Source organism: Oncorhynchus mykiss, chromosome 10 (genome assembly GCF_013265735.2).
Source record: "Oncorhynchus mykiss isolate Arlee chromosome 10, USDA_OmykA_1.1, whole genome shotgun sequence".
Lineage (NCBI taxonomy): Eukaryota > Metazoa > Chordata > Actinopteri > Salmoniformes > Salmonidae > Oncorhynchus > Oncorhynchus mykiss.
The window spans coordinates 3113313-3131598 of NC_048574.1; the positions used below are offsets into that span (position 1 = coordinate 3113313).

Genomic DNA, 18286 nt, shown 5'->3' on the forward strand with positions numbered 1-18286 from the left:
AGGAGGCAGATGGTTGGATGTTTATTAATCCAAAAGGAGGAGGTGGGGGTGTTGATACACCATCCAAAGTGTAATGAATAACTTCATCATGCTCAAAGGGATATTCAATGTCTTATTATTTGTTAATGTTGATTTTTACAAATCAACAAATAGGTGGTCTTCTTTGCGAGGCATTGGAAGACCTCCCTGGTCTTCGTGATTGAATCTGTGATTGAAAATCACTGCTCGACTGAGGGACCTTTCAGATAATTGCATATGTGGGATACAAAGGTTAGGTAAGCAATCAAAAATCATTTTAAACATTATTATTGCACACCGAGGGAGTCCATGCAACTTATTATGTGAGTTGTTAAGCACATTTTTACTCAAGAACGTATTTGGACTTGCCATTATAAAGGAGTTGAATACTTATTAACTCAAGATATTTCAGCTTTTAATTTGGAATTCATTTGTAAACATTTCTAAAAACATAAATTCCACGTTGACATTATGGGGTATTGTGTGGAGGCCAGTGACCCAAACATCTGAATGGAATCCATTTTAAATTCAGGCTGTAACACAACAACATGTGTGGTAATTCAAGAGGTGTGAATACATTCTGAAGGCTCAGTATATGATGTATATAAGCCTTTATAGCCATTCAATAAATAACATATATCAGTGTGATATCACGGTTTAATGTATTTAATGTGTATTTAGATATAGTTATATTTAGAAGTACTTGAAGTCTCAAATACATTTATATCTCTCTTTTACTATCTCGGTTGCTACTTATATATATTTCATTTTTCGATTGGAAGAAAGCTATGTGTAACTACAGTGGATCTGGCATAGTGAATGATTGCATTGTTGCTTCACTCAATGAAGTGAAGTGGTTTGAAAAACAAGTAAAATATGTACACTATATATAATACTGTACGTTTTCTTTCATTTGTTCTGGATTTTGGGACTATAAAATTATCCCTGGTGGCATGCCTGGTGGAATAAGTGTGTGTGTGAGAGCTGTGTATAAATTGACTATGCAAACAATTTGGGATTTTCCACACATTAATGTTTCTCATAAAAATAAGAAGTGATGCAGTCAGTCTCTCCTCAACTCTTAGCCAAGAGAGACTGCCATGCATAGTATTTATATCAGCCCTCTGATTACAGTTAAGAGCAACATGTGCCGCTCTGTTCTGGGCCAGCTGCAGCTAGGTCTTTCCTTGCATCACTGGACCCCATGACTGGACAATAATCAAGATCAGACTAAACTAGAGCCTGAAGAACTTTCTTTTTGGAGTGTGGTGTTAAAAAAAGCAGAGCATCTCTTTATTACGGACAGATCTCTCCCCATCTTTGCAACCATTGAATCTATATGCTTTGACCGTGACAGTTTACAATCTAAGGTAACACCAAGTAATTTAGTCTCCTCAACTTGTTCAACAGCCACACCATTCATTACCAGATTCAGCTGAGGTCTAGCACTTAAGGAATGATTTGTACCATATACAATGCTCTTAGTTTTAGAGATGTTCCGGACCAGTTTATTACTGGCCACCCATTCCATCCCAGAAACTCTTTGTTAAGGGTATCAGTGACAGCATTAGCTGTGGTTGCTGATGAGTATGTGGTTGAATCATCAGCATACATGGACACGCATATTTTGTTTAATGCCAGTGGCAGGTCATTGGTGAAAATAGAAAAGAGTAGAGGGCCTAGAGAGCTGCCCTGCGGTACACCACACTTTACATGTTTGACATTAGAGACGCTTCCATTAAAGATTTCCCTTTGAGTTCCATTGGATAGATAGCTCTGAATCCACGATATGTCAGAGATTGAAAAGTCATAGCACTTAAGTTTTTTCAACAACAGGTTATGGTCAATAATATCAATGGCTGCACTGAAAACTAACAGTACAGCTCCCAGAATCTTCTTATTATATATTTATTTCAACCAATCATCAGTCATTTGTGTCAGTGCAGTACATGTTGAGTTCCCCTCTCTATAAGCATGATGAAAAGTCTTGTTAATTTGTTTACAGAGAAAACGCATTGTATTTGGTCAAACACATTTTTTTCCAACAGTTTGCTAAGAGCTGGCAGCAAGCTTATATGTCTGCTGTTGGAATCAGTAAAGGCCGCTTTACCACTCTTGGGTAGCTGTTCTCCAGTGGACTCAATAGGCTGAGTGAAGGAGTGGGACTTGTTGAATCAATAGGCTGAGTGAATGAATGGGACCAGTGGACTCAATAGACTGAGTGAAGGAGGGGGACCAGTAGACTCAATAGGCTGAGTGAAGGAGTGGGACCAGTGGACTCAATAGGCTGAGTGAAGGAGTGGGACCAGTTGACTCAATAGGCTGAGTGAAGGAGTGGGACCAGTTGACTCAAAAGGCTGAGTTTAAGGAGTGGGACCAATTGACTCAATAGGCTGAGTGAAGGAGTGGGACCAGTTGACTCACTAGGCTGAGTGAAGGAGTGGGACCAGTGGAATCAATAGGCTGAGTGAAGGATGGGGACCAGTGGACTCAATAGGCTGAGTGAAGGAGTGGGACCAGTTGACTCAATAGGCTGAGTGAAGGAGGGGGACCAGTTGACTCAATAGGCTGAGTGAAGGAGTGGGACCAGTTGACTCAATGGGCTGAGTGAAGGAGGGGGACCAGTTGACTCAATAGACTGAGTGAAGGAGTGGGACCAGTGGACTCAATAAGCTGAGTGAATGAGTGGGACCAGTGGACTCAATGGGCTGAGTGAAGGAGTGGGACCTGTTGACTCAATAGGCTGAGTGAAGGAGTGGGACCAGTAGACTCAATAGGCTGAGTGAAGGAGTGGGACCAGTGGACTCAATAGGCTGAGTGAATGAGTGGGACCAGTGGACTCAATAGGCTGAGTGAAGGAGTGGGACCAGTGGACTCAATAGGCTGAGTGAAGGATTGGGACCAGTTGACTCAATACGCTGAGTGAAGGAGTGGGACCAGTTGACTCAATAGGCTGAGTGAAGGAGTGGGACCAGTGGACTCAATAGGCTGAGTGAATGAGTGGGACCAGTGGACTCAATGGGCTGAGTGAAGGAGTGGGACCAGTTTACTCAATAGGCTGAGTGAAGGAGTGGGACCAGTTGACTCAATAGGCTGAGTGAAGGAGTGAGACCAGTTGACTCAATAGGCTGAGTGAAGGAGTAGGACCAGTTGACTCAATAGGCTGAGTGAAGGAGGGGGACCAGTTGACTCAATAGGCTGAGTGAAGGAGTGGGACCAGTTGACTCAATAGGCTGAGTGAAGGAGGGGGACCAGTTGACTCAATAGACTGAGTGAAGGAGTGGGACCAGTGGACTCAATAGGCTGAGTGAATGAGTGGGACCAGTGGACTCAATGGGCTGAGTGAAGGAGTGGGACCTGTTGACTCAATAGGCTGAGTGAAGGAGTGGGACCAGTGGACTCAATAGGCTGAGTTTAAGGAGTGGGACCAATTGACTCAATAGGCTGAGTGAAGGAGGGGGACCAGTTGACTCAATAGACTGAGTGAAGGAGTGGGACACGTGGACTCAATAGGCTGAGTGAATGAGTGGGACCAGTGGACTCAATGGGCTGAGTGAAGGAGTGGGACCTGTTGACTCAATAGGCTGAGTGAAGGAGTGGGACCAGTAGACTCAATAGGCTGAGTGAAGGAGTGGGACCAGTGGACTCAATAGGCTGAGTGAATGAGTGGGACCAGTGGACTCAATAGGCTGAGTGAAGGAGTGGGACCAGTTGACTCAATAGGCTGAGTGAAGCAGTGGGACCAGTTGACTCAATAGGTTGAGTGAAGGAGTGGGACCAGTTGACTCAATAGGCTGAGTGAAGGAGTGGGACCAGTTGACTCAATAGGCTGAGTGAAGGAGTGGGACCAGTTGACTCAATAGGCTGAGTGAAGGAGGGGGACCAGTTTACTCAATAGGCTGAGTGAAGGAGTGGGACCAGTTGACTCAATAGGCTGAGTGAAGGAGTGGGACCTGTTGACTCAATAGGCTGAGTGAAGGAGTGGGACCAATTGACTCAATAGGCTGAGTGAAGGAGTGGGACCAGTTGACTCAATAGGCTGATTGAAGGAGTGGGACCAGTTGACTCAATAGGCTGAGTGAAGGAGTGGGACCAGTTGACTCAATAGGCTGAGTGAAGGAGTGGGACCAGTTGACTCAATAGGCTGAGTGAAGGAGTGGGACCAGTTGACTCAATAGGCTGAGTGAAGGAGTGGGACCAGTTGACTCAATAGGCTGAGTGAAGGAGTGGGACCAGATGACTCAATAGGCTGATTGAAGGAGTGGGACCAGTGGACTCAATAGGCTGAGTGAAGGAGGGGGACCAGTTGACTCAATAGGCTGAGTGAAGGAGGGGGACCAGTTGACTCAATAGGCTGAGTGAAGTAGTGGGACCAGTTGACTCAATAGGCTGAGCGAAGGAGGGGGACCAGTTGACTCAATAGGCTGAGTGAAGGAGGGGGACCAGTTGACTCAATAGGCTGAGTGAAGGAGTGGGACCAGTGGACTCAATAGGCTGAGTGAAGGAGGTGGACCAGTGGACTCAATAGGCTGAGTGAATGAGTGGGACCAGTTGACTCAATAGGCTGAGTGAAGGAGGAGCGGATTCCAATAACCTTCTTTTCAAAGTGGTTGAAAAAGTTGTCCGCAGAGAGGGAGGGGGCATGGGTTGGAGGATTAAGGAGAGAGGAGGTGGAAGATAGTTTCCTAGTGTTAGAGAAAGTGGCTTTAGCAATGGATACAGAGGAAGAGAAGGTAAAGAAGGGAGTGGAAGGATGTTAGGTCCTCCGGACATTTTCACTCGGCTTCCTGTTCAATAAACTCACAATGAGTTACTCAGCTTCCTGTTCAATAAACTCACAATGAGTTACCCAGCTTCCTGTTCAATAAACTCACAATGAGTTACTCAGCTTCCTGTTCAATAAACTCACAATGAGTCACTCAGCTTCCTGTTCAATAAACTCACAATGAGTCACTCAGCTTCCTGTTCAATAAACTCACAATGAGTCACTCAGCTTCCCGTTCAATAAACTCACAATGAGTCACTCAGCCACGGAGAAGGAAGGGAGGGCAGAGACAGGGGACAGAAAAAGAAACAAAGTAGTGAGACCTGGAGGAGGGTTAGAGTGAGATTAGTAGGAGAACAGAGACCTGGGGGGTTAGAGGGAGATTAGTAGGAGAACAGAGACCTGGAGGGGGTTACAGTGAGATTAGTAGGAGAACAGAGACCTGGAGGGGGTTAGAGGGAGATTAGTAGGAGAACAGAGACCTGGGGGGTTAGAGGGAGATTAGTAGGAGAACAGAGACCTGGAGGGGGTTAGAGGGAGATTAGTAGGAGAACAGAGACCTGGGGGGTTAGAGGGAGATTAGTAGGAGAACAGAGACCTGGAGGGTGTTACAGTGAGATTAGTAGGAGAACAGAGACCTGGGGGGTTAGAGGGAGATTAGTAGGAGAACAGAGACCTGGAGGGGGTTAGAGTGAGATTAGTAGGAGAACAGAGACCTGGGGGGTTAGAGGGAGATTAGTAGGAGAACAGAGACCTGGAGGGGGTTACAGTGAGATTAGTAGGAGAACAGAGACCTGGAGGGGGTTAGAGGGAGATTAGTAGGAGAACAGAGACCTGGGGGGTTAGAGGGAGATTAGTAGGAGAACAGAGACCTGGAGGGGGTTAGAGGGAGATTAGTAGGAGAACAGAGACCTGGAGGGGGTTAGAGGGAGATTAGTAGGAGAACAGAGACCTGGAGGGGGTTAGAGGGAGATTAGTAGGAGAACAGAGACCTGGAGGGGGTTAGAGGGAGATTAGTAGGAGAACAGAGACCTGGGGGGTTAGAGGGAGATTAGTAGGAGAACAGAGACCTGGAGGGTGTTACAGTGAGATTAGTAGGAGAACAGAGACCTGGGGGGTTAGAGGGAGATTAGTAGGAGAACAGAGACCTGGGGGGTTAGAGGGAGATTAGTAGGAGAACGGAGACCTGGGGGGTTAGAGGGAGATTAGTAGGAGAACAGAGACCTGGAGGGGGTTACAGTGAGATTAGTAGGAGAACAGAGACCTGGGGGGTTAGAGGGAGATTAGTAGGAGAACGGAGACCTGGAGGAGGGTTACAGTGAGATTAGTAGGAGAACGGAGACCTGGAGGGGGTTACAGTGAGATTAGTAGGAGAACAGAGACCTGGAGGGGGTTACCGTGAGATTAGTAGGAGAACAGAGACCTGGAGGAGGGTTACAGTGAGATTAGTAGGAGAACGGAGACCTGGAGGGGTTTAGAGGGAGATTAGTAGGAGAACAGAGACCTGGAGGGGGTTAGAGGGAGATTAGTAGGAGAACAGAGACCTGGAGGGGGTTAGAGGGAGATTAGTAGGAGAACAGAGACCTGGAAGGGGTTACAGTGAGATTAGTAGGAGAACAGAGACCTGGAGGAGGTTAGAGGGAGATTAGTAGGAGAACAGAGACCTGGAGGGGGTTAGAGGGAGATTAGTAGGAGAACAGAGACCTGGAGGGGGTTACAGTGAGATCAGTAGGAGAACAGAGACCTGGAGGGGGTTAGAGGGAGATTAGTAGGAGAACAGAGACCTGGAGGGGGTTAGAGGGAGATTAGTAGGAGAACAGAGACCTGGAGGGGGTTACAGTGAGATCAGTAGGAGAACAGAGACCTGGAGGGGGTTAGAGTGAGATCAGTAGGAGACCTGGAGGGGGTTACAGTGAGATTAGTAGGAGAACAGAGACCTGGAGGGGGTTACAGTGAAATCAGTAGGAGAACAGAGACCTGGAGGGGGTTACAGTGAGATTAGTAGGAGAACAGAGACCTGGAGGGTGTTAGAGGGAGATTAGTAGGAGAACAGAGACCTGGAGGGGGTTAGAGGGAGATTAGTAGGAGAACGGAGACCTGGCGGGGGTTACAGTGAGATTAGTAGGAGAACAGAGACCTGGAGGGTGTTACAGTGAGATTAGTAGGAGAACAGAGACCTGGGGGGTTAGAGGGAGATTAGTAGGAGAACAGAGACCTGGAGGGGGTTAGAGGGAGATTAGTAGGAGAACAGAGACCTGGAGGGGGTTACAGTGAGATCAGTAGGAGAACAGAGACCTGGAGGGGGTTAGAGTGAGATCAGTAGGAGAACGGAGACCTGGAGGGGGTTACAGTGAGATTAGTAGGAGAACAGAGACCTGGAGGGGGTTACAGTGAAATCAGTAGGAGAACAGAGACCTGGAGGGGGTTACAGTGAGATTAGTAGGAGAACAGAGACCTGGAGGGGGTTACAGTGAGATTAGTAGGAGAACAGAGACCTGGAGGAGGGTTACAGTGAGATTAGTAGGAGAACAGAGACCTGGAGGGGGTTACAGTGAGATTAGCAGGAGAACATAGACCTGGAGGAGGGTTACAGTGAGATTAGTAAGAGAACACAGACCTGGAGGGGGTTACAGTGAGATTAGTAGGAGAACAGAGACCTGGAGGGGGTTACAGTGAGATTAGTAGGAGAACAGAGACCTGGAGGGGGTTACAGTGAGATTAGTAGGAGAACAGAGACCTGGAGGGGGTTACAGTGAGATTAGTAGGAGAACATAGACCTGGAGGAGGGTTACAGTGAGATTAGTAAGAGAACAGAGACCTGGAGGGGGTTACAGTGAGATTAGTAGGAGAACGGAGACCTGGAGGGGGTTACAGTGAGATTACCAGGAGAACACAGACCTGGAGGGGGTTACAATGAGATTAGAAGGAGAACAGAGACCTGGAGAGGGGTTACAGTGAGATTAGTAGGAGAATAGCCTCTAGTAAAGATGAGGTCAAACGTATTGCCTACCTTGTGAGTGGGAGGTGACTGAAAAAGGGTGAAGTCAAAGAGGCAAGGAGGGGAAAGAGATGTCGGGAGTTTGAAGTCGCCAACGACGAGGAGCGAGGGATCCATCGTCAGGAAATTCGTTTATTAAGGTGTCAAGCTCATTGGGCAACTCTCTAAGGTGACCTGGTTGGCAACAGATGACGATAATGTTAAGCTTGAGTGGACAAGGGACAGTGACAGCCATGGAATTCAAATCAGGAGATGGACAGGTGAGAGAGGGGGAGTAAAGAGTCTCCACTTTGGAGGCATGAGTAGCCCTATGCCATCACCGTGACGACCAGATGCTCTCGGACTGTGAGAGAAAATATCGTCAGATGAAGAGAGAGCAGCTGGAGTAACAGTGTTCTCTGGTGTAGAGAACAGACAAACTGTGGCTTTCAAACCAGGGATTTCTTGGCTAATTAAAGTTAAACAGTATTTCTTCTCATACAGTAGATTAGCATTTATGAACTACACATTGACATATCCATCCCAAAGTGGGATGTGTAAAATACTTGTTGCCAAAGAGAATGTCTTTAAGGCCCGGCTCAAGACTGTACTGTTCAGAAAAGGACCTTTATTAAATCAGCACTCAAGTCCTCCTGATCTGACGACACCTGTATATAGCTTTGTTTGTTCTCTGTGTCCTATGTTCTCTGTGTTCTATGTTAACTCTGTCCTATATTATCTCTGTCCTATATTATCTGTGTCCTATATTATCTGTGTCCTATGTTCTCTTTGTCCTATGTTAACTCTGTCCTATATTATCTCTGTCCTATATATGATCTGTGTCCTATATTATCTCTGTCCTATATTATCTGTGTCCTATGTTAACTGTGTCCTATGTTATGTGTCCTATGTTATCTGTGTCCTATTTTAACTGTGTCCTATATTATCTGTGTCCTATGTTATCTCTGTCCTATATTATCTGTGTCCTATACTATCTGTGTCCTATATTATCTGTGTCCTATATTATCTGTGTCATATGTTATCTCTGTCCTATATTATCTCTGTCCTATATTATCTGTGTCCTATGTTAACTGTGTCCTATACTATCTCTGTCCTATATTATTTGTGTCCTATATTATATGTGTCCTATGTTATCTCTGTCCTATATTATCTCTGTCTTATATTTTATGTGTCCTATATTAACTGTGTCCTATGTTATCTCTGTCCTATATTATATCTGTGTCCTATGTTATCTCTGTCCTATATTATATGTGTCCTATGTTATCTGTGTCCTATGTTCTCTGTGTCCTATGTTCTCTGTGTCCTATGTTTTCTGTGTCCTATGTTCTCTGTGTCCTATGTTTTCCTGATTCATCTAATCAAAGGCTTGATGATGAGTTGATTAGCTGAATCAGGTGTGTTGGTGCAGTAACTAAAATGTGAATCCCTTTGGGATCCCAGGACCAGGATTGGGAACCAGTGATGTAACTCTATGTGTTGTACTAATGACCAACAGGTAATGATGATACAGTATATAAGTCTGTTGTCTTTGCCCAGGTACTCACACTAGACCTGGGCTGTCAGGTCCACCATATCACCTGAGGAGGTGGGTTCAACTTTACATTTACATGATAAACAGTGGCTTTAGTAGTTGATGGAGATGTTGACATTCTGGTATTTAGTTTGATGTCTGAAGTGAGTGGTTTAATTAACTATTTTTTAGCAACTGGTATCAAATGCAGTAACATTGAATACATACATAAATACAATTTAAATATAATATTAATTAATTTATTATTATAAATTATTTGCAATTTACAATTTTGATGAACTTGGATAATTTTCTTTCCACTAACGATGCTTCAATTATGTTTTTGTCAACAGGTGAAGTAATGTACAGTTTTGAATATATCTTTATTTGTAATAATGTATTTCCACAGATTATCACCAGCCAGAGGGAGACGTTAACACCTCCAGTCAGGATGAGTTCCCTGACCTCTGACCCTAACCAGACAGACGTCAACACCATCATCCGACCCCCTTACTTCTTCATCAGTGGTTTCATAGCCATCCCCGACATGAACTACTACTACATCTTCCTCTGTTTTGTTTACATCATCTCTCTGGTAAGGCTGTAGCTCTGGTCCAGGGTGTTACTAACTAGCTCTAGTCCATGGTGTTACTAACTAGCTCTGGTCCAGGCTGTTACTAAATACTTCTGTTGCAGGGTGTTACTAACCAGCTCTGGTCCAGGGTGTTACTAACTAGCTCTGGTCCAGGGTGATACTAACTAGCTCTGGTCCAGGGTGTTACTAACTAGCTCTGGTCCAGGGTGATACTGACTAGCTCTGGTCCAGGGTGTTACTAACTAGATCTGGTCCAGGGTGTTACTAACTAGCTCTGGTCCAGGGTGGTACTAACTAGCTCTGGTCCAGGGTGGTACAAACTAGCTCTGGTCCAGGGTGTTACTAACTACTTCTGGTCAAGGGTGTTACTAACCAGCTCTGGTCCAGGGTGTTACTAAATACTTCTGGTCCAGGGTGTTACTAACTAGCTCTGGTCCAGGGTGGGACTAACCAGCTCTGGTCCAGGGTGTTACTAACTTCTTCTGGTCCAGGGTGTTACTAACTAGCTCTGGTCCAGTGTGTTACTAACTAGCTAGTTGTTCACTTTCCTCAGGAAAGCACACTTAAGGAAACGTAATATAATATACATTTCCATTTTGGGTCATTTCCACTGTGTGTGTGTGTGTGTGTGTGTGTGCGTGTGTGTGTGTGTGTGTGTGTGTGTGTGTGTGTGTGTGTGTGTGTGTGTGTGTGTGTGTGTGTGTGTGTGTGTTGGTTCTAGGTGGGCAACACCTTCGTCATGACTGGCATCTACGTGGACCGCAGTCTCCACAGGTAATCAGACCTCTTTAATCTCATTAACACAATACAGTGTATAACAGCCTTAATTGGACATTCTATCTTATTGAAGTCCCCGTTCCCCTGGACCTCACAGACATGTGTGTGGGAGCCTGCCCTGCTCCCCGATCTCCGTTACGTGATATTTATATTAATCCCGTTACCGGGATCATTTTCGTCAACATCCGCTGAATTGCAAAGCGCCAAATTCAAATTAAATTACTCAAATGTTTTAATTTTCATGAAATCACAAGTGCAATATAGCAAAACACAGCTTAGCTTGTTGTTAATCCACCTGGCATGTCAGATTTCCAAAAAGCTTTTCGGCGAAAGCATACCAAGAGTTTATGTAAGGACATCTCTCTCAGTAGACAAAACATTACCAACAGCTAGCAGCCAAGTAGATTGGTCACGAAAGTCAGAAAAGCAATAAAATGAATTGCTTACCTTTGATGATCTTCGGATGTTTGCACTCGCGAGACTCCCAGTTACACAATAAATGTTCCTTTTGCTCCATAAAGATTATTTTTATGTCCAAAATACCTCCATTTGTTGGGCGCGTTATGTTCAGAAATCCACAGGCTCGAGCGGTCAAGTCCGGGCAGACGAAAATTCCAAATAGTATCCGTAAAGTTTGTAGAAACATGTCAAATGTTTTTTATAATCAATCCTCAGGTTGTTTTTACAATATATAATCGATAATATTTCAACCGGGACTGTAGCTTCTTCAATAGGAGAGAGAGAGAAAATGTCTACTCCAAGCTGTTGCACATGCAAAACGCTGCTGGCACCCAGCCATCCAATGACACGATGTGGCTCATTTTTCAAAATAAAAGCCTGAGACTATGTCTAAAGACTGGTCACGCCATGGGGAAGTCATAGGAAAAAGAATCTGGTTGATGGAGCGAAGGCAGGCTATGGAACAGAGAGCTTTCAGGAAAAACAGAATTTCTGGGTTGGATTTTCCTCATGTTTTCGCCTGCAATATCAGTTCTGTTATACTCACAGACAATATTTTGACCGTTTTGGAAACTTTAGAGTGTTTTATATCCTAATCTGACAATTATATGCATATTCTAGATTCTGGGCCTGAGAAATAGGCAGATTCATTTGGGTACGTTTTTCATCCAAACATCAAAATACTGCCCCCTACACTCCACAGGTTAATATTAAAATACATTTATGTTCTGACCTTACAACCCCAAGTACATTGCTGTGTTCAACCTGGCCTTCACAGACATATGTCTGGGAGCCTGCCCTGCTCCCCGATCTCTGTTACGTGATATTTACATTAATATTAAAGTATATCTATGTTCTGACCTTACAGCCCCAAGTACATCGCTGTGTTCAACCTGGCCTTCACAGACGTGTGTGAAAGCACGGCCCTGGTTCCCAAGCTGCTGGATATGTTTCTGTTCAGCAGACAGCTCATCTCCTACGACCAGTGTCTCACGAGCCTCTTCTTCGTCTTCCTCTTCATCACCATGCAGTCCTTCAACCTCACCATCCTGTCCTATGACAGACTGGTGGCCATCTGCTGCCCACTCAGGTCTCAGATAATACAGTGCCTTGCGAAAGTATTCGGCCCCCTTGAACTTTGCGACCTAATCTTGCACGCCCAATTTTTCAGTTTTTGATTTGTTAAAAAAGTTTGAAATATCCAATAAATGTCGTTCCACTTCATGATTGTGTCCCACTTGTTGTTGATTCTTCTGAAAAAAATACAGTTTTATATCTTTATGTTTGAAGCCTGAAATGTGGCAAAAGGTCGCAAAGTTCAAGGGGGCCGAAAACTTTTGCAAGGCACTGTACATCACATTATTAACACAATTAAAATAACATTCAGAAACACTATTTAATTTGACCCTTCTGGGATAATTTTTTTTTATTTTGAATTGAATAATTTGATTTGACAATTTATTCAAATGTATTTATTAAATGTATTATATTTAAAAAAAATACGATTTAACATGGATTCACTTCTTTTAAAATCATATATAAGGATATAGTTACCTGAAAGGGGAAACACCTTGATCACAAAGGAGGATTACCAGGGTGAGGTTCGGCCACTCTGGTCGTGCTGACCCCTGCAAGTTCTCCTAATGTTGGAATCTCGACTGAATAATTATATATATGAAAAACATATAAAGACAAATCATATAAAACATTGACGATAATAACACAATAAAGTTGAACATCTTTTCCCCTACAGAGATGCAATTAAATGACCAGAGGGGCTGTGTCATCAACTCTCAAAGTTCCATTGTAATGTTCTTTCCAGGTACCACATGATGATCACTCACAGGTCCATGCTCCAGCTGACGGGGGCCGCCTGGACGTTTGCTGTGTTGATGGTGTTGATCTCTGTGTGTCTCATCACCCGGCTCTCTTTCTGTAGGTTAGTATGTATCGTATTGGGTTTAGTGCACCGACTCCACTGCAAAAGCATAGCTTCTGTGAAGTATAGATTTATCTGTTAAATCATGTCAAACTATTGGTTTAATTAAGTGCATTTCAAATTTTACTTTACAGTAAACCAATAACACAAAGGAGATAAACAAACAGAATGTCACGTTGTCGTTGTCATCTGTCAGGTTCTTGTAAAAGTTGATGGCTCAATGTTGTCATGAACTCGGTTCCTCTTCAATGCTAATTCAACAGTAACTAATTCTAACTAACTAATTAACTAACTAACTAACTAACTAACTAACTAACTAACTAACTAACGAACTCCAACAGATAAGGAGGTGAACCTATAGCTGACAACATCTCTAAAAAGGTTTCTAAAAACCCTGGATTAGCAGAAGACAACGTTTCTGTTGTTCTCCTTAATATCTGGGTAATAACATGGTATATAATGTATTGTATTGTAGGTCTCTGGTGATCGACAGCTACCACTGTGACCACGGTCCTCTGTTCCGTCTGGCGGCCCCCTGTTCTAACGTGTTCCCTAATCAGATGATGGCGTTTCTCAACCCCTGTATAGTTCTCTATCTCCCCATGGTCTTCATCATATCATCATACATCTGCATAACACACGCCCTGTTCACCATCACACTGCCCCAGGACAGGTGAGAAGTAATACTGATTGGAATAAGTAAATCAAGTCAGTAAGTAGACTTGTCCAAGCCAGAACGGCCCATATGCTGATTGGTGTGAGGCCTCAGAAATATGTTTTTAGTTATGGACTTGTTACAGGAATGATAAATGCTGGGAAATATTGAGAATGCAATTAAACTGGATAAATTCTCTCTCTCTCTCTCTCTCTCTCTCCTCTCTTTCTCTCTCTCCCTCCCTCCCTCCCTCCCTCCCTCCCTCCCTCTCTTTCTCTCTCCCTCTATTCTTTCTCTCCACCTCTAACTCTCTCTCTCCCGCTCTCTCTCTCTCTCTCTCTCTCTCTCTCTCTCCCAGACTCAGAGCCATAAAGACATGTACCTCACACCTAATACTGGTGGCCATATTCTACCTGCCAGTTATTTTAACATACCTCCTCCAATCCCTCATACCAACCAACGCCCGGATCATCAACCTCTCCCTGACCTCGATACTGCCACCAATGCTCAATCCCATCGTATACGTTCTGAAGACGGAGGAGTTTAAGGTATCGGTCAAGAAGATGCTCAGAAGAGGGTCCCAAAGAGCTGTGACGCAGGTCAAACCAACATGAAGTACTTGAATTATTTTTCTTAACAATAATAATATTTACAGTGCCTTCAGAAAGTATTCATACCTAAACAACCATTTTCAAGTCTTGCCATAGATTTTCAAGGCGATTTAAGTTTAAACTGTAACTAAGCCACTCAGGAACATTCAATATCATCTTGATAAGCCAGTGGATATTTGATCTTGTGTTTTATGGATATTGTAGTTATTATATATATACATATATTATAGTTTTATTATTGTCCAGCTGAAAGGGTCATTTGTCTCCCAGTGTCTGTTGGAAGTCAGACTGAAGCAGGGTTTCCTCTAGGATTTTGCCTTCATCTTTATCCTAAAAACTCTCTAGTCCTTGGCGATGACAAGCATACCCATAACGTGTTGCAGCCACCACCATGTTGGAAATAGGAAGAGTCAGTGATGTGTTGGCTCAACCATAACGCAATGTAATCAGGACATAAAGTTCATTTCTTTTTTTTTCTTTTTTTTTTTCTTTTTTTCTGCATTGGAAAACCTCCCTGGTCTTAGTGGTTGAATCTGTGTTTGAAATGCACTGCTCGACTGACGAACCTTACTGACAGTGTCGGTAGAGAGATTTGGTATATTTACTATAACTCCACGTTGAAAGTTGAAACGCTATTTATCCAAAAGTGAAAATGCTGCCCCCTACACCTTAACAAGTTAAGCACATTTTTACTCCAGAACGTATTTGGACTTGCTATTATAAAGGAGTTGAATACTTATCAACTCAAGAAACTTCAGCTTTTAATTTTGAATTCATTAGTAAACATTTCTAAAAACATAATTCCAATTTGACATTATGGGGTATTGTGTGGAGGCCAGTGATCCAAACATCTGAATGGAATCCATTTTAAATTCAGGCTGTAACACAACAACATGTGTGGGGTGTGAAGAGGTGTGAATACATTCTGAAGGCTCAGTATATGATGTATATAAGCCTTTATAGCCATTCAATAAATAACATATATCAGTGTGATATCACGGTTTAATGTATTTAATGTGTATTTAGATATAGTTATATTTAGAAGTACTTGAAGTCTCAAATACATTTATATCTCTCTTTTGCTATCTCGGTTGCTACTTATATATATTTCATTTTTCGATTGGAAGAAAGCTATGTGTAACTACAGTGGATCTGGCATAGTGAATGATTGCATTGTTGCTTCACTCAATGAAGTGAAGTGGTATGAAAAACAAGTAAAATATGTACACTATATATAATACTGTACGTTTTCTTTCATTTGTTCTGGATTTTGGGATTATCCCTGGTGGCATGCCTGGTGGGATAAGTGTGTGTGTGTCAGAGCTGTGTGTAAATTGACTATGCAAACAATTTGGGATTTTCCACACATTAATGTTTCTCATAAAAATAAGAAGTGATGCAGTCAGTCTCTCCTCAACTCTTAGCCAAGAGAGACTGCCATGCATAGTATTTATATCAGCCCTCTGATTACAATTAAGAGCAACATGTGCCGCTCTGTTCTGAGCCAGCTGCAGCTAGGTCTTTCCTTGCATCACTGGACCCCATGACTGGACAATAATCAAGATCAGACTAAACTAGAGCCTGAAGAACTTTCTTTTTGGAGTGTGGTTTTAAAAAAGCAGAGCATCTCTTCATCTTTGCAACCATTGAATCTATATGCTTTGACCGTGACAGTTTACAATCTAAGGTAACACCAAGTAATTTAGTCTCCTCAACTTGTTCAACAGCCACACCATTCATTACCAGATTCAGCTGAGGTCTAGCACTTAAGGAATGATTTGTACCATATACAATGCTCTTAGTTTTAGAGATGTTCCGGACCAGTTTATTACTGGCCACCCATTCCATCCCAGAAACTCTTTGTTAAGGGTATCAGTGACAGCATTAGCTGTGGTTGCTGATGAGTATGTGGTTGAATCATCAGCATACATGGACATGCATATTTTGTTTAATGCCAGTGGCAGGTCATTGGTGAAAATAGAAAAGAGTAGAGGGCCTAGAGAGCTGCCCTGCGGTACACCACACTTTACATGTTTGACATTAGAGACGCTTCCATTAAAGATTTCCCTTTGAGTTCCATTGGATAGATAGCTCTGAATCCACGATATGTCAGAGATTGAAAAGTCATAGCACTTAAGTTTTTTCAACAACAGGTTATGGTCAATAATATCAATGGCTGCACTGAAAACTAACAGTACAGCTCCCACAATCTTCTTATTATATATTTATTTCAACCAATCATCAGTCATTTGTGTCAGTGCAGTACATGTTGAGTTCCCCTCTCTATAAGCATGCTGAAAAGTCTTGTTAATTTGTTTACAGAGAAAACGCATTGTATTTGGTCAAACACAATTTTTTCCAACAGTTTGCTAAGAGCTGGCAGCAAGCTTATATGTCTGCTGTTGGAATCAGTAAAGGCCGCTTTACCACTCTTGGGTAGCTGTTCTCCAGTGGACTCAATAGGCTGAGTGAAGGAGTGGGACTTGTTGAATCAATAGGCTGAGTGAATGAATGGGACCAGTGGACTCAATAGAATGAGTGAAGGAGGGGGACCAGTAGACTCAATAGGCTGAGTGAAGGAGTGGGACCAGTGGACTCAATAGGCTGAGTGAAGGAGTGGGACCAGTTGACTCAATAGGCTGAGTGAAGGAGTGGGACCAGTTGACTCAAAAGGCTGAGTGAAGGAGGGGGACCAGTTGACTCAATAGGCTGAGTGAAGGAGTGGGACCAGTTGACTCACTAGGCTGAGTGAAGGAGTGGGACCAGTGGAATCAATAGGCTGAGTGAAGGATGGGGACCAGTGGACTCAATAGGCTGAGTGAAGGAGTGGGACCAGTTGACTCAATAGGCTGAGTGAAGGAGGGGGACCAGTTGACTCAATAGGCTGAGTGAAGGAGTGGGACCAGTTGACTCAATGGGCTGAGTGAAGGAGGGGGACCAGTTGACTCAATAGACTGAGTGAAGGAGTGGGACCAGTGGACTCAATAAGCTGAGTGAATGAGTGGGACCAGTGGACTCAGTGGGCTGAGTGAAGGAGTGGGACCAGTTGACTCAATAGGCTGAGTGAAGGAGTGGGACCAGTAGACTCAATAGGCTGAGTGAAGGAGTGGGACCAGTGGACTCAATAGGCTGAGGGAATGAGTGGGACCAGTGGACTCAATAGGCTGAGTGAAGGAGTGGGACCAGTGGACTCAATAGGCTGAGTGAAGGAGTGGGACCAGTTGATTCAATAGGCTGAGTGAAGGAGTGGGACCAGTTGACTCAATAGGCTGAGTGAAGGAGTGGGACCAGTTGACTCAATACGCTGAGTGAAGGAGTGGGACCAGTTGACTCAATAGGCTGAGTGAAGGAGTGGGACCAGTGGACTCAATAGGCTGAGTGAATGAGTGGGACCAGTTGACTCAATGGGCTGAGTGAAGGAGTGGGACCAGTGGACTCAATAGGCTGAGTGAATGAGTGGGACCAGTGGACTCAATGGGCTGAGTGAAGGAGTGGGACCAGTTGACTCAATAGGCTGAGTGAAGGAGTGGGACCAGTTGACTCAATAGGCTGAGTGAAGGAGTGAGACCAGTTGACTCAATAGGCTGAGTGAAGGAGTGGGACCAGTTGACTCAATAGGCTGAGTGAAGGAGGGGGACCAGTTGACTCAATAGGCTGAGTGAAGGAGTGGGACCAGTTGACTCAATAGGCTGAGTGAAGGAGGGGGACCAGTTGACTCAATAGACTGAGTGAAGGAATGGGACCTGTGGACTCAATAGGCTGAGTGAATGAGTGGGACCAGTGGACTCAATGGGCTGAGTGAAGGAGTGGGACCTGTTGACTCAATAGGCTGAGTGAAGGAGTGGGACCAGTAGACTCAATAGGCTGAGTGAAGGAGTGGGACCAGTGGACTCAATAGGCTGAGTTTAAGGAGTGGGACCAATTGACTCAATAGGCTGAGTGAAGGAGGGGGACCAGTT

The 18286-nt window shown here is 43.9% G+C and overlaps 1 protein-coding gene and 1 pseudogene across 1 annotated transcript; both read left to right on the forward strand.

The window, feature by feature from the left end:
* Positions 1–9631: 9631 nt before the first annotated feature.
* LOC118936910 (olfactory receptor 145-like) lies at positions 9632–14461 on the forward strand. The gene is made up of 6 exons (XM_036934564.1): positions 9632–9886; positions 10608–10660; positions 11991–12212; positions 12945–13061; positions 13537–13734; positions 14075–14461. Exons 1-6 carry the CDS (start codon positions 9653–9655, stop codon positions 14328–14330), a joined length of 1080 nt encoding a protein of 359 aa, XP_036790459.1. The 5' UTR covers positions 9632–9652; the 3' UTR covers positions 14331–14461.
* On the forward strand, positions 12669–12794 carry LOC118937051 (annotated as a pseudogene).
* Positions 14462–18286: the final 3825 nt, after the last annotated feature.